At 45.8% G+C, this 16,323-nt stretch overlaps 1 protein-coding gene across 3 annotated transcripts in view; it reads right to left on the bottom strand.

Moving 5' to 3' along the window:
* The window catches only part of rpap1 (RNA polymerase II associated protein 1), a 107,322-nt gene that overhangs the window by 67,508 nt on the left and 23,491 nt on the right, over positions 1-16,323 (bottom strand). For all 3 annotated transcript variants that reach the window (XM_033026772.1, XM_033026770.1, XM_033026771.1), the window contains exons 8-9: positions 5,374-5,489; positions 3,230-3,328 (exon numbers count right to left, since the gene is read on the bottom strand). In XM_033026772.1, the coding sequence (XP_032882663.1) occupies positions 3,230-3,328; positions 5,374-5,489 (215 nt within the window). The remainder of the gene's footprint in view (positions 1-3,229; positions 3,329-5,373; positions 5,490-16,323) is intronic.

Raw genomic sequence — 16,323 nt, 5'->3', positions numbered from 1 at the left:
CCATTAAATTGTTTTGACCAAATAAAGAGTGACCTCTATTTCGATGAGCAACTTTAAATCTGTCAATATCTTCTGATTTAATAAAATACATGTGTATTGTTTGCTAATTTTTCTATTTAATCTGAAATAAAATTGCTGTTTCAGTCTGGAACTGCATTTGATAGTGCGCGCAGCCTTCTGCAGTGTATATCTCACTCGTGTGGATCACATGTCACAATCCAGTCAGCCAGAAAAAAAGTGGCAGGACTTTGACTTTGCTGCATGATTCCTCACCTTCCGGCAAGTAAACAAGGAAGAGACAGAGAGGAATCTGGATTCATACAGCATGGAATCAGGCCCTTTGGCCCATTTCACCCACGCAGCCCAAGATGCCCCTTCTAAGCGAGTCCCATTTGTCCAAGTTTGACCCATATTCCTCTAAGCCTTTCCTATCCATGTACCTGTTCAAGTGTTGTTTACATGCTGTTATAGAACATACCTCAACTACCTCCAGGGGCAGTTCATTCCATGTACCCACCACACTCCAAGTGAAGAAAGTTGCCCAACAGGTTCCTATTACATCTATCCCCTCTCACATTAAACCTGTCCTCTGGTTTTTGATTCCCCTAACCTGGGTAAAAGACTCTGTGCATTACTCCTATCTATTCCCCTTATGATTTTATACACCTCTATAAGATCACCCCTCAGCCTTCTGTGCTCCAAGGAATAAAGTCCTAACCTGCCCAATCTCTCCCTGTAACCCAGGCCTTCGATGCTGGCAATATCCTCATAAATCTTCTCTGCACTATTTGCAGCTTAATGACATCCTTCCAATAGCAGGGAGATCAAAACTGAACACTGCTCCAAATGTGGTCTCACCAACGTCTTGCCCAACTGTAACATAACGTCCCAACTTTTATACACATGCAAGAATATGCAAGAAGGCGTAATCTTAAACATTAATGTCAGCCAGGAAGCGTTTTTTCACTTAAAGAATGGTGACGGTAAGGGTCCCTCTCCTATAAAAATGTTTGGGAAGTAGAGTGTCAATTGAAAATTTCAAAACTGTGGTTAAAAAATGTAGAATGCATGGATACCATTTACAGTTAAGAGCCAGCCATGTGAAATTTAAATAAGGGAACATTTCCTTCCACAAAAGGGATGCAGATCTTTGAGCTTCTCTACCTTGAAAGGCTTGGACGCAGGTATTTGGAGTTGCTACGAATCATCCAATGACAGATCGTCTTACCAGGCAATTACTACGTTGCTATGAGATGATATGAATCACCTAATGACAAAGGAGGAGAGAGACATGGTCCCATCACCACCAGCTAGCTTAAAGCTGGATTCCAAGCCAGAAAATTGAACATTTTCTTTTATTAGGAACACAAATCTGTTCATCACCATCTGGTTAGGTTGCACTGAGTTCCAGTCTCAGTGACATTTGGCGCATCAGGAGTTCATACTTACTCACAGCACAGCATGGTCCAGACTGTCAGAGCCACGGAAGAGAATCTTTACAAGGATTATTCTTGGACCCAAAGTTATAACCTACCTGGGAAACCTGAACATAGATGGGCACAATGCCAAGAGGTGACTGAGAAAGAATCAGATAGCAGTTATTAAGAATATATAGATTCACTTTAGTTGACATGGAAAAAAGGTATTCACTGTCATGAAATCATAGCACCAGGAGACATATAGCCTCAGGATACAGTGGTGCTACAGTGGCACAGCTGGTAGAGCTGCTGCTACACAACCCTGAGCTTTGGTGTTGTCTAGTTGGAATTTGCAAGTTCTCCCTGTGACCGTGTGAGTTTCCTCCAAGTGCTCAGATTTCTTTGTGCATCCCAGATATCTGGGTTTGTAGAGTAAATGGCCTTTTTAAATTGCCTCTAGTGTATCGGGAGTGGATGAGAAAGTGGGATAACATAGAACTAGTGTAAACAGGTGATTGATGGTTGGTGTGGACAGCAGGCAAAGGGCCTGTTTCCATGCTGTGTCAATTCAATCAATAAAGAGTAAGAATGAGATGAAAAGTAATTTATTTATACAGACAGTTTTTCTTCATCTTGTTGGAATGTGGATGTGAAATTAACAGAATTTTGGGGCACTAATGGGATCAGAAAACAGGAAAGTCATAACCTTAACAACTGACAGAGTAGGTCTTGCTTTTCTCCCATTCACATTTTCAGCTGACATGACATGAATTTTTTATCTAAATGCTTTTCGTGGACCCTGCAATGTGAATCTTGGCTATGGCATTTTTTAATTCATTTTCCGGATATATACACTGGCAGGAATAGTATTATTGCCCATTCCTAAATACCCTTGAGAGGTGGTGGTGAGCCTTTCTCTTGAAGTACAGCCACCTTGCGTTTTAGGCATGTTTGGTTTATGCGGTTTTGGAATAACGTGCTTGTTTAATCAATACCAAAGCATAATTTATACGCTTGTATTTTTGAAATAACGCGCTCAGATTTGGAAAGAATTCCACTCTCCATGACTGGAAAACATTCATCTGCCTCAGCTGGGGAGCCTCAAGATAAAAAGACACTAAAAGCAATCACAATTGATGTGATGTGAAATTAGATGTGATCAACCGCCTTCAGGGAGGGGAGCATGTATCTCGTATATAGTCGCCAATGCAAGCTTTAGGATTTACATTGAAAAAGAGTTGTAAATATATACTGCAGTATTAGTGTAACCAGGCCCTCTCATGGATGAACTGAGGCGCAGGCCAATTTCAATTTTACAGGCCCCCAAACCAAGATCAAGCAGAGGCCCCTCAATTTTAGAGGCTCTCCCAAATCAAGATCCCTTTGAAGCAGACAGGCATGAGGCTCATGCCAAATGGCACGTTGCCCCCCTATAACAGGGCCTGAATGTAACTAATGTATAATGTTAGTGGGTACTTGATGGTTGATGTGGACTCAGTGGGCTGAAGGGTTTTTTCCATGTTGTATGACTCTATAAGCTCTTAAGCTTTCTGCTCAAAAGAATACATGACTTTATAATAGATCCTCTAGGTAACCCATTCAACCAAAACATCACTTTGGTAATTGGCATTGTACAGTATATCCTTCAAATCCAGTAAATATCCCTGAAGTGAGGAGCCCAGATGTCTCACAATATTCACTATGGGGTTTAACAAGCTTCCATCTCCTTGCATTAAAGCTCTTGCTTTAATGACTGTGGAACAGCAAAGATATACTGACGTAAAAGGAAATATGTTAATAATAAGTTTAACCTCTGGCTGTTCTCCATGATGGTGCAACCCCAAGTGAGTTGGAACATCGACACCTGGAGGAATTAAGTCGCCTTGGAAATTGAACCTTGCTTGCATCTCCTGAATGTGGGAAAAAAAAATTAAATATCATTAATATAATCACCTTTTGTATGAAAAGCGATGTCACATTGTTAATCAGCGTGCATTATACATTCCTGTATATAAAGCTTGGAAGGTTTACCGATTTGAGTTCAATGGCGGAAACTTTGACTATCTGGAAACATTTGCATTCGTTTCACTAAACCCTCCTGATAAACTCATACAGTCTGAGGCCAACTATCTTCTCTTCAGGACAGAGGCCCATCAGTCCCACAAGTACTTAATCTCATAGTTTCTCTCTATTCCGTAACAATCCATGGCCTCTCACTCTCCCATGAACGGGTGAGCAACTTCAGCAGGTTATCGCTGTTGTGTAACAGGGCTACTCGATCTCAGAGGGTTTCGCTGCTCCCTGATAGGTCACTCAGTCCCCTTGGTCCACCGAAGGACAACTCGGTCTCAGTCTCTCCTTGATTCCAGATCTGCCCGATCTATAGGCTTTGATCTCTGCTCTGTGAAAGATCCACTCAGAGCTATAGTCATACGGTGTGGAAACAGTCCCTTCGGCTGAACTTGGCCACGCCCACCAACATGCCTCATCTACACTAGTCCCATCTGCCTGCAATTGGCCCATAACCCTATCCTATTCATGTATCTGTCCAAATGTCTCTTAAACATTATGATAGTACCAGCCTCAACTACCTCCTCCGGCAGGTTGTTCCAAATACCTACCACCCTTTGTGTAAAAAAGTTACACCTCAGTTTCCAATTAAATCTTTCCCTCCTCACCTTAAAGCTATGTTCTCGATTCCCCTACTATGGGCAAAAGACTTGGTACATTTACCCGATCTATTCCTCTAATGATCGTGTACACCTCAAAAGATCACCCCTCACCCTCCTACGCTCCAAGGTATAAAGTCCTAGCCTGCTGAGCCTCTCCCTATAGCTCAGGTTCTTGGGTCCTTGTAACATCCTCATGAATCTTCTCTGCACCCTTTCAAACGTGAAAACATCTTTCTTATAACATGGTGTCCAAAACTGACCACAATACTCTAAATGTGACCTCACCAATATCTTGCACAACTGTAACATGACCTCCCAATCTCTATACTCAATACTCTGATGATGGCCAATGTGCTGAAAGCCTTATTGACCACCCTACCTGTGATGTCACTTTCAAGGAACTATGTACAGTACCTGCACTCCTAGATCCTTCTGCTCTACAACATTCCACAGTCCTGCCATTCACAGTGTAGGCCCTGAACTTGTTAGACTGCGCAAAATGCAACACCTGGCATTTCTCTGTATTCAATTCAATCAACCATTCTTCAACCCAACTGATCAAGATCTTGCTGCAATTTTGACAACCATCTTCACTATCTATAAATACCACCTACTTTATTATCAACTGCAAACTTGCTAATCATGCCTTGTATGTTCCGCTCATTCCCTTACTTTTCTGGACCTCGACAACTGGGACAACACCATTGCATAGTCTATCTGTTTCACACGAGGAGGACCAGCCACAGAGAGATGCAGGCCCTTCAGCACTCGGAGTCCGGATTGACCACAACTCACCCATTCAGTACCAGCCTCTCTGTTCCATAAGTTTTTTAGTGCTCTAATCTCTCCTTCTTCATTCACAAATTTCCCAGACCTAAGACCATCATAGAACCGCCAATTGCACAATCTCTCTCTGTTGCTTCACACATCTCATATCCCTTCTCTCCCTCCCTCCCTCCTTCACCCATATCCCACATCTCCACGGCAGGACTGTCCTGCTCCCGACTCACTGTTCCATTAGCGAGGACTCCACGACTGGTACATTTGGTCTCTCTTTCTCAGCTCGCTGATATGTTCTCTCGAGAAGTACTACTCCATGTCAAAAATGCTTGTTCCCACAAATGTACTGTTCATCCACAGAGCTCTTCAGTCCTATAGATTCCTATAGTTCCAAATGACAGGGCCACACCACCTGTGTCTCATTGCTCCATGAAGGGCTGCCCAGTCCCAGTGTCTGGGAGGGAGGAAGGCCCTATTATAGTCCCCACATTGCCATGAGTTACCTTGTTGGTCTTCCGCCGTCTGGGTTTGGGCAGGTCTTTCATCCATTCCAGCTTCTCGTACTCCAGTACGTCCATGTGGACCCATCCTTTCTCAGGTTTCAGTGGAATATCAGGTTCTGTGGAAATGCAGTAACAACACAATGAGAGCTTCTCTAAAAAAGTATCGTCCAGTGGCAGAAGAGTTGGTAACCAAAGGTTTTAGATTTAAGGCTTGCCAAAAACATCAAGCAACAGGAGAAATTCTCTTCCCCAAAACACTCCAAGTTCTTGTCATCTAGAATACATTTCCAAAAATCTAGTGGAAGCAAGTTCAAACAGAAATAGATAATTCTTGAATGAGGGGACATAGTTACAAGATAAGGATCAGTCATTTAAGCCAGAAGTCCATCAACATTTCCTTTGACAGAAAGGTGGTGAATCTCTGGAATTCTCTGCCAAATTGAGTTGAAATGGTTAGATGACTAAAAACATTTAGGGTGAGAGTAGATATTTTTGAAAGAAAGGGGAATTAAAGGGCCTGTCCCAATTAGGCGATTTTTGAGCGGACTGCCGGTGAGTGTGAAGGTCGCGGCACTCGCTGAAAAACCGGGAAGTCGAACGGCGAGTGTCAAGACAGACACAGATACACACACATACACACACAGCAAAGGCGGGGACTATAATAAGATTTTATAACTTCAAAATCTGCCACGATGAAAAGGGTCCAGAAGGCATTTCAATGTTAAATTGTGCATGCTTTTAGAGTCATTTGACTTTTTCTTTAAAAAGCAATTATAGTTGAAGACAGAAAAAGACTGCAGATGCTGGAATGTTGAGCAAAAAACAAAGTGCTGACGGAACTCAGCTGATCAGGCAACATCCGGGGGGGAATAAACAGATGAAGATTCGGGTCAGGAGACCTTTATTCTTCCTCTGTCTGAAGAAGGATCCCAACCTGAAATGCCTTCTGGCAGTTTCCCTTCATAGATACACCGGACCCAACGTGTCTCTTCAGCACTTTGTTTTTTTGCTAGCAATTATAGTTATTGGATACACTCTTTTTAATAGGTTCCTAAGTAATTTTAATTATATGTGAATGCCAAAGACCTCCTTAAGCATTCGGGTAGAGTGATAATGAAAAATCCTGTGTATGGGGCAAGTGTGCCATCAGCATGGAGAACCACTTACATAGGGAGAAGACCTCCACACAGCCATGTTGATAGGCTGTGAAAATCAGCGCACTGTGAGAAACAGCTTCGTCCAAGGCAAAAGGACCAGTGACGTTCCTACAGAGTAAGATTTGTCTACTGTTCAAGGTCAGCAAAAAAGTTGAGGTATTACATTGCAAATACTAGATACAATGCAACACAGTGATAGAGTGAATCATGACACCAAGCAGCTGCTGTTGAAATGGGAATGTTTAGTCTCCGTTGCAGTCAGGCAGCAGTTACAGCTGTGACACCGCTGTATATCCCAAACCCTTTGGGGTGTACCCAACAGCTGATGGCACACTGCCACCACTGCACAGCTCGGAATCAATCAATGCTATCAGTAGAGTGTGCTTGTGTCTGACCAAAGCCAAAGATTTGAAACTGAAGGATCACATTGCAGCACTCAACTCGTTTTTCAATTATAAAAGTGACTTCCATGCAACCTCATCTGTTCTGTCCTGAAATGGATGCCTCTTCCTTCGACCTACTTGAGCTGACTTACAAAGAGAGCCATGGGGTCATTGAGTCACAACAGCTCTTCGGCCTATCAAATTCTTGCTGACTATCAAGCACCCCCTTGCACTAATCCCACTGTATTCTCTTGACATTCCCATTAACTTTTCCATAACACAACCTCCACACAAGGGGAAAACTGTAGTGGCTAATTAATCTCCTTACTAACCTGCACATCTTTAGGATGTGAGAAGAAGCTCACGTTGAATTCAGAATTAAAGGATGTTCCTTTAGGGAGACGAGGAGAAATATATTTAGTCAGAGGGTTGTGAATCTGTGGAATTTTTTACCACAGAGGGCTGTGGAGGCCAAGTCAGTGGATATTTTTAAGGCAGAGAGATAGATTCTTGATTAGCTCAGGTGTCGGAGGTTATGGGGAGAAGGCAGGAGAATGGAGTTAGGAGGGAGAGATAGATCAGACATGATTGAATGGCGGAGTAGACTGGATGGGCCGAATGGCCTAATTCTGCTCCTATCAGTTATGAATTTAAGATCAGTCAACCGGAGAACGGGTAACACCGCACGGTCAGCACCAAAGGTCAGGATTGAACCCAGTTGCTGGACTATGGCACATCGGCTCCATCAGTGCACAATGGTGCTGCCGGGAATAATATCCATTCCGACGCAGCTCAATTCCGACACACCTTGCCCAACCATATCTCTAATCTCTCCCTCCGCTGAGTCTCAGTCTGAAGAAGGGTCTCGACCTGAAACCTGTCCTGCTGAGTTACTCCAGCATTTTGTGACTATCTTCGGTGTAAACCAGCTTCTGCAGTTCCTTCTTACACAGCTCAATCTGCACACATTGACCAATGCTCTGGGAATGAAGGAGGAACCATTCCCGTCATGCAATGCTCCTTCTGCTAACAGCCGCATTAACCCAAAGGTGCCATTTGCAATATCGATGTCAATGGGGTAGCAATTGGCGCATTATCCATTAGTCTTGTTCTTCTGCACAACCAAATAATCTCAAGAAAGCTTTTATCTTACACAGATGCTGCCAAAGTAAAATTAGGGTTGGCATTGGCACATACATATGCATGCAAGGGTTCCTTGACTATATCTGGGACACTGCAGTAAATTATGCAGCTTGTTTACATAAGCACCATTTATTCCTTGAAAACTGCAGACTGAGGTTTGATCTGTTCAAATATTTAAAGGATTCGAATGTTGCAAGCTCAGAGGTTCCAGTCTTCACATAAGACCTCGAACCTGCTTAATGGAATGGAACAGAACCTTCATCACGAATAGAGAGTGTGGGGCGTGCCCCGTGACTGACCAATACTCATGCCCCAATCAGTAGTCAACATAGATTAAAAGACTATTTAATTTTTATTTGTGTCAGCTGTTTGCTCAGTTTCCTACATTGTAACAGAAACTGCACTATTGCAATGAGCTGAGGTCTAGAAAATGATTATTAAATGTAAGTATTTCCTTTCCTTTAGAATATAATGGGAGAAACTTGTAGATGTTATTAATGCTGTCCTACAATGCCATTCTGTTTGATGTGTGTACGTCAGAGGTTTGGGGTGCCTGCAGTGTGAAAAGGAAGGTCTGCCATGCAGTAAAGGATCTAGATGCTTGACCTGGCACCCACAGCTTGTCGGGAGCAAGCCAGCAGTGAACCGTCCCAAACTGTTGGAGCAAAGATAGCTAAAGAGAAAGCCCCGGGTGCTAATAACCATGCCAAAGACTACACATCAAAAAAGGCAGCAGAGGACTTCCAATTGCTAATAGTTTTAAAAGGTTGCAGCGATTAGATCCATACATTCTGAACATAATGGTGCAAGAATAAGTCTGAACAGAGAAAGGATTTTTTGTTTTTCAGGATTTGGGATTTGTTGCCCATCCCTTGAGAAGGTACTGGTGAACAGTGCTATGGGCAAGGAGTTCTAGGATTTAGACATTGAAAGAACACTTATACAATAGCAAGGTCTCTTCTTTTGCCTCTCTGCCCCATATCTGTACCATGATTTTCTCAGAGACGTCTATCCCACATCAGTGAAACATTAAGGCGGCTGTCAGCAAGCTCTCAATCAAATTCTGGGGAATTGTCCACCATGAGTCATTTGCTTACACTGATACAAGGATTAGTGAATTCTGTGGGACAACAACATTCAGATAAGATTCCACCATCTGCTCTCCATGCAGATGGGGAAGCGATAGAATGCAATTGAGAAACTATTACGTAAAGAGATTCTCTCATATCTAAGCTTCCAGTTATAACTAAGAACTGGTTATTAGTCCATCCCCCCCCCCCCCCCCACCGTTGCTTGTTGGCTGGTGGTTCCCAAATACAAAATACCTCGTTTTCCAGAATACCCCTGGAGACTGAAGAAATCAATAGGTTTTATTGAAACTAAGGAAATCAAGAGGTAAAAGATGAGACCCGAGGTTGCTCAGTGAACGGCTTAATGGTCTATCTGTGGCACAGCGGTAGAGTTGCTGCCTTACAGCGCCAGAGACCCTGGTTCAATCCTGACTATGGGTGCTGTCTGTACGGAGTTTGTACGTTCTCCCCGTGACCGAATGTGTTTTCTCCGGGTGCTCTGGTTTCCTCCCAAACTTCAAAGGCATACAGGTTTGCAAGTTAATTGACTTTGGTAAAATTGTAGATTGTCCCTGGTGTGTAGGATAGTACTAGTGGCCAGGGTGATCGCTGGTCGGCACGGACTCAGTGGGCCAAATGGGCGTGTTTTCAAAATGTATCTAAACTAAAAACTATGACCAAAAACACTGCTTTGTTGTCAGCAAAATGAAGGATCTGGCCATTGACCAGGAAGCAGGGTGGAGTATATACCCCAGTGTGTATTATTGGTGCTGAAGTGGAGACAGGTAGGAGTTTCCAGATCCTAAAACTTTAAACTGAGACCAGTAACGTCCCTCTCAGATGGATGTGGACGCTCCTGCCGCACTATTCAAATGGTAACACCGGGGAATATTCCCAGTGCTCAGATCAAAATGGATCCCTTAAACAACATCGGCAGTCATAATCACACTGCTTGCTGTTTGAGGCAAAATGCCATGTTCAAATTGGTTGCTATGCTCCCAACATTATAACATTGACTACACTTCAAATAATACTTCACTGGCTGCAGAAACAACCAAAGGACATGAAAGGCATTCTTTGTTCCTTAATGCACTTAAGTCAATTCCAACACTCCCAGTGTCTCGGATCGTTGTGGCACCAGGAGATATTCTGTCCATCAATTCAGTGGCTGCCATAGATCGGCTACCATGGAATGATTTGGGATCTTTCGGCCTTCTAATCATATAGTGCCTTTCTGGCAATACTTCAAACAATCCAAAAAAATTGGAATGAAAATAGCTCCAAAACAAAGAGCACTCTCCAAGATGAGGTAACATTATAAAATGCAGTACAAGACTGCAGGCTCAGCTGCCAGATGTCAAATTGTCAGGATGTTGAGGAGCAGATTTACTCAGCATTTGATCCCCTCAGCAACATTCTTCATCCTTACTGGTATTAGCAAGACCAACCCAATCAATACCTGTCAGCATCACAGCACCAGCATTTCACGATCTGCCACAAGGGGGTTTTGTATTGATCCAATTGATAATAGGTGTTGTTAAAAAAATGTTTTGGTCCCCAAATGTTGGTGCGTGAGGAGCTGCCCGAAAATATCCTGTTGACCATTTCCAGACTAGGAGACAATCTGAGATATAGAACCACCCAAAGAAATATGATCAACCCGGTGACCTAAAGAGGGGGAGGGCTTGAAGGAGCGCCACAGAGAAGGAGTGATGTGGGCGATGAACGAGGGGAGAGGGAGAGGGGGAGTGAGAGAGGGGGGAGGTAGTGAGGGGAGAGGGGGGGGAGAGGGGGGGGAGAGGGAGTGAGAGAGGGGGGGGAGAGGGAGTGAGAGAGGGGGGAGGGAGTGAGGAGAGAGGGGGGGGGGAAAGCGGGGGGGGGGGAAGAGGGGGGGGGAAGAGGGGGGTGGGAAGAGGGGGGGGAAGAGGGGGGGGGGGAGGAGGAGCGGGGGGAGGGGAGGAGAGAGGGGGGGGGAGAGGAGGGGGGAAGAGGGGGGGGGAGGAAGAGGGGGGGGGGGAAGAGGGGGGGGTGGGAAGGGTGGGGGGAAGAGGGGGGGGAGAAGAGGGGGGTGGGGAGGGGACAAGAGGGGGGGGGAATGAGGGGGGGCGGGAGCTGAAGGGGGGGGGGGGAAGAGGGGGGGCGGCGGGAAGAGGGGGGGGGAAGGAAGAGGGGGGGGGGAAGAGGGGGGGTGGAAAGAGGGGGGGGGGAATACGAGGGGGGGGGACGAGGGCTGGGGGGAAGAGGGGGGGGAAGAGAGGGTGTGGGGGGAGGAAGAGGGGGGGGGGAGGTAAAGAGGGGGGGGGGCAGAGGGGTGGGACAGCGGGGGTGGGGGGGAAGAGGGGGTGGGGGCGAAGGAGGGAGGGGGGGACGAGGGAGGGGGGGGGGAAAGAGGGGGGGGGAAGAGGGGGGGGGGGAAGAGGGGGGGGGGAAGAGGGGGGGGGGAAGAGGGGGGGGGGGAAGGGGGGGGGAAGGGGGGGGGGGAAGGGGGGGGGGGAAGAGGGGGGGGGGGAAGAGGGGGGGGGGAAGAGGGGGGGGGAAGAGGGGGGGGGGAAGAGGGGGGGGGGAAGAGGGGGGGGGGAAGAGGGGGGGGGAAGAGGGGGGGGGGGAGAGGGGGGGGGGAAGAGGGGGGGGGGAAGAGGGGGGGGGGAGGGAGGGGGGGGGGGAGAGGGGGGGGGGAAGAGAGGGGGAGGGGGGGGGGGGGGGGGAGGGGGGGGGGGGGAGAGAGGAGAGAGGAGGGGGGGAAAGAGGGGAGGGGGGGGAAGAGGGAGGGGGGGGAAGAGGGGGGGGGGAAGAGGGAGGGGGGGGAAGAGGGGAGGGGGGGGAAGAGGAGGGGGGGGGAAGAGGGGGGGGGGGGGGGGGGGGAGGGGGGGGGGGGGGGGGGGGGGGGGGGGGGGGGGGGGGGGGGAGAGGGGGAGAGAAGGAGAGGGGGAGAGGGAGAGGGGGAGAGAAAGGGGAGAGAGAGAGGGGGGAGAGAGAGGGGGGAGAGAGAGGGGGAGAGAGAGGGGGGAGAGAGGGGAGAGAGAGGGCAGGGAGAGGGGAGAGAGGGGAGAGAGAGGGGGAGGGGGAGGGGAGAGAGGGGGGGGGGGGGGGGAGGGAGAGGGGGGAAGGGGGAGAGGAGGGAGAGAGAGGGGGAGAGAGAGAGAGAGAGGGGAGAGAGAGAGAGAAGGAAGAGAGGGAAAGGAAGGGGAGTAGGAGAAAGAAGGAGAGAGAATGGAGGAGAGGGAAAGAGGAAGGATAGAAAAGAGGAAGAGAGAGGACAGTGTGAGAGCGAGAGTGTGAGAGAGCGAGAGCGAGAGACAGAGAAAGAAAGTGTGTGAGAGTGATAGTGAGCGAGTGATGATCAAAAGGGTGGGGAGGGTCAGATAGAAAAGGTCACCTGGCAGGAGCAAGTGGGTGAAGACAAAGGAGGCTGGAGGGGGGGTCAAGGGGATAAAGAGGGTAAAGAGGTAAAAATAAAATATATGTAAAAAGTGAGGAAAGGGGTTAAAAACAGAAGGGGTGAAGAGAAAGAGAAAGAGAAGCTGAATGCAATGATAAATCAATGAAAATTGAGATTGAGATAGATGCCAGAAGCGAAAGAACAGGGCCAGAGCTCTAAAGTGGCTCAGTTACGCAGGGAGGAAACATGGAGGGATATGAGCGTACAGTCGAGAACTTTAGATTCGAGGTTAATATACAGGTCAATAGAGTGATGGATGAACATGACACGGGTTGGTGCGATGACAGTCGAGTTTTACATGTGCTTGTGTTTATGGAGTTTCAACATGATCACTTGAATGGGATAGATATCAAGCAAGAAGATGGACACAAAATGCTGGAGTAACACAGAGATGCTGCCTGTCCCACTGAGTTACTCCAGCATTTTCTATCTATCTTTGGTGTAAACCAACATCTGCAATTCCTTCCCACACATAGATATCAAGCAAGTTTTGTATGTATGAAAAGAACCAGGTTAACATTTCAGTGCTGGACATTTTATTCAGTTACATAGATACATAGAAAATAGGTGCAGGAGTAGGCCATTCGGCCCTTCAAGCCTGCACCGCCATTCAATATGATCATGGATGATCATCCAACTCAGTATCCTGTACCTGCCTTCTCTCCATACCCCCTGATCCCTTTAGCCACAATGGCCACATCTAACTCCCTCTTAAATATAGCCAATGAACTGGCCTCAACTACCTTCTGTGGCAGAGAGTTCCAGAGATTCACCACTCTCTGTGTGAAAAATGTTTTTCTCATCTCGGTCTTAAAGGATTTCCCCCTTGTCCTTAAGCTGTGACCCCTTGTCCTGGACTTCCCCAACATCTGAAGTTCCAGTTACCTTTAAGGATTCCTTATGAAAACACTAATATTTTCTTTTCCACAGATGTTGCTGGAGTCATAGAAAATGCTGGCAAAGCACTGCAGCCATTGCAGGCTTGCAATTTTCTTTTTATTTCACGTGAAAGCTTTTGGAGAGTCTTGCAGAATAGCAAGATTACAGTAAGGGCAGAAGGTTGTATCTCTGCAGAATAAGGTCTTATTTCTTTGTCATTCTAATCTTATCTTTCCTGTGCAGCCCTATTCATAAGTAGATTCAGTATTATGCCCTTGAAGGGCAGAGCTGAACCATCATACAACTGAAAGCATTCAGATGGGCTCACGTGCTTAAGATAAATAGCTGAAAATTGTAAATAAAATGGGCTGTTAGATGGAACCTATTTTATTTATAAATGCAAAGGGTAAAAGCTATCATCTCTAAATTGGCGGAGCAGTTTAAAATTGCTGAGGAAGGTCATTTATATGAAAAGACTTGTTATTGTAAAAGTTACCAGGAAACCTTAAATTGTAAAAAAGGACGCTGATATACGCATAAGAAGGGAATGAAGACCCAAATTTATTTGGTGGGTTGGTTCATAGAATGCATTGGGGACAGTTTTCTGGAACAGTAAGTCAGGGAACTGAAGAACAGGCTCTGTAAAACCATACCATATGTAAAAAAAACATGGTCGATTAGTAATCTCACAGTAAATCATCCTCTGGGGAAATTAATATGGTTACATTTTTTCTACAATTCAAAAGGGATACAGATTAGTCGGAAACTGGATCAAATAAACCCAACCATGTAAAAATGAGGCTCATATTAGCTGCAGTAAAGAAATTTAAAAATTTGCCAAAAAGAAACTTCCCCATCAGGAGACCATTTCGCCCATCAGATCTGTACTAGCCCCTATCAGTCGCTTTATTCTTTTTAGTTCTCTGAAATCCTGCAATTTATTCTCTCACACATGCCCACCAACTGGAGAATTAACAGATCTTTGTGATGTTGGAGGGAATCAGAACATTCACAGGAAACACACACAGTAACAGGAGGAAACATTCAAAATCCATACAGATGGCAACCGAGGTCAGGGTCACACCAATTTGCCACCCTGAGAAACCAAATTAAATGAAAGACCCTGACAAAGAAAGTAGAAAAGATAACAGAGAATAAAAGGTGGCCCCGGTACCAAACATTGTTTTTTTTTTAATCTATATTCACAATGAATGGCCCACAGCGAGCCTGTCACTTGCTCTGCTAACAGGCCTCCAAGCACAATCTCTCAGTGGGATGACACCCACCAGTTGACTGGCAAGGCCCAATGCAGCACAGAGGCCTTCCAATCACCATTTGCACCCTCCATCCGCTGAATTTCTTTGACAGCTGACTGAACCCAGCCAATGTCTTCGTGGCTGCCAAAGAAGTCAGAGGCATTCAATGTGAGCAGGGATTTTATGAATATCTGACATCCATAAACTTTCTGATATTCCTCAAAGTTAAACATATTATCCCTGAACAAAAATATAAACACCTCAAAATAACAGGAAACAATTACAATAATTAAACGGATTTAAATCACAAGAAGAAAACAAGCTTTACTTATTCTTCTCCTCCCAGCAACTGTTTATCTCCCATTACACCCAATGGGCCCCACTGCACTCCCCAGGCCCAGCAGGCAGGTTTCCAGGCCTAAGTGCTGGGAAATTAGCAGAAGTTTGGACTACAGTGCCGGACATGGTGAGGCCCTGATACCTTGAGTGCAAATCAGATGAGCAGAAGCTTTGAGAGTCTGCCTTCACTCTGCTTCTCACACCACGTAGCTCCATAGACAAAATCACTTTTAATCATAAGACTCATGTGAATAAAAGTACCATAAATGGAGGGGAACTGGTCTATGGACAGAGAAGGCCTTTGATGTAATTTATAACAGTACAGAGAAAACTGGAGAAATTGAAGGGACTATGACTAAAATCTTCTGGAACATAACCTGCATACCGAGATTCTAAATTAAGCAACTGCAAAGATAGTTTAGTTTAGTTTTGAGATACAGCGCGGAAACAGGCACTTCGGCCCACCAGGTCCGCGCCGACCAGCGATCCTCGCATATTAACACTATCCTACACTCACGAGGAAAATTTTACATTTACCAAGCCAATTAACCAACAAACCTGTACGTCTTTGGAGTGTGGGAGGAAACCGAAGATCTCGGAGGAAACCCACGCAGGTCACGGGGAGAACGTACAAACTCCATACAGACAGCACCCGTAGTCGGGGTCGAACCCGGGTCTCCAGTACTGCATTCGCAGTAAGACAGCAACTATACTGCTGCACCACCTCTGCCGCTCCAACTCTACGGCTACCCATAGTGATGCATTAGCTGCAACTTTTATCATTACTTTGATCACTGTCCAGCAAACTTAGAGAGCAAATGTAATATTGCTTGTTAGGAAAGGATGGACAAAAATGTAATGAACTGCAGAGAGAGGGAGAGGGAGATCTGTAAGGTGTTCCTCTACAGATATAGAAACAGGCACTCAACCGAATGTAAAAGTCAAGTTAAAGTGCATTTGGGTATTCATGAGAGAAGCATTCAATAGTCTGGAAAGTCTGCTTGACAGGCACTACCAGCGTGGCGTTTAAAGATGTGGAGAAGCAGGGGGTTGATATAGGGAATTCTGCAGCTTGTAGTCCAGTAGAGAAAGCTATCACATCCTATGGTGTGAACGAAGAAGAGATGTGCCCATCAGGATGGTGTTGAACAGATGTTTTCAGGTAAAGAAAAGAGACTATGAGGGGATTTCAACTAAATTCTAACTGATCTCTTTTGCTCCAATACTTTCAACTCAGAATGAAATCAACCAGACCTGCAAGCCCAAGGCAGCACATAGAGCTAA

Source organism: Amblyraja radiata, chromosome 9 (genome assembly GCF_010909765.2).
Source record: "Amblyraja radiata isolate CabotCenter1 chromosome 9, sAmbRad1.1.pri, whole genome shotgun sequence".
NCBI classification, from domain to species: Eukaryota; Metazoa; Chordata; class Chondrichthyes; order Rajiformes; family Rajidae; genus Amblyraja; species Amblyraja radiata.
The sequence above is the reverse complement of the archived record's forward strand: the minus strand, read 5'-3'. Positions and strand labels throughout refer to the sequence as shown.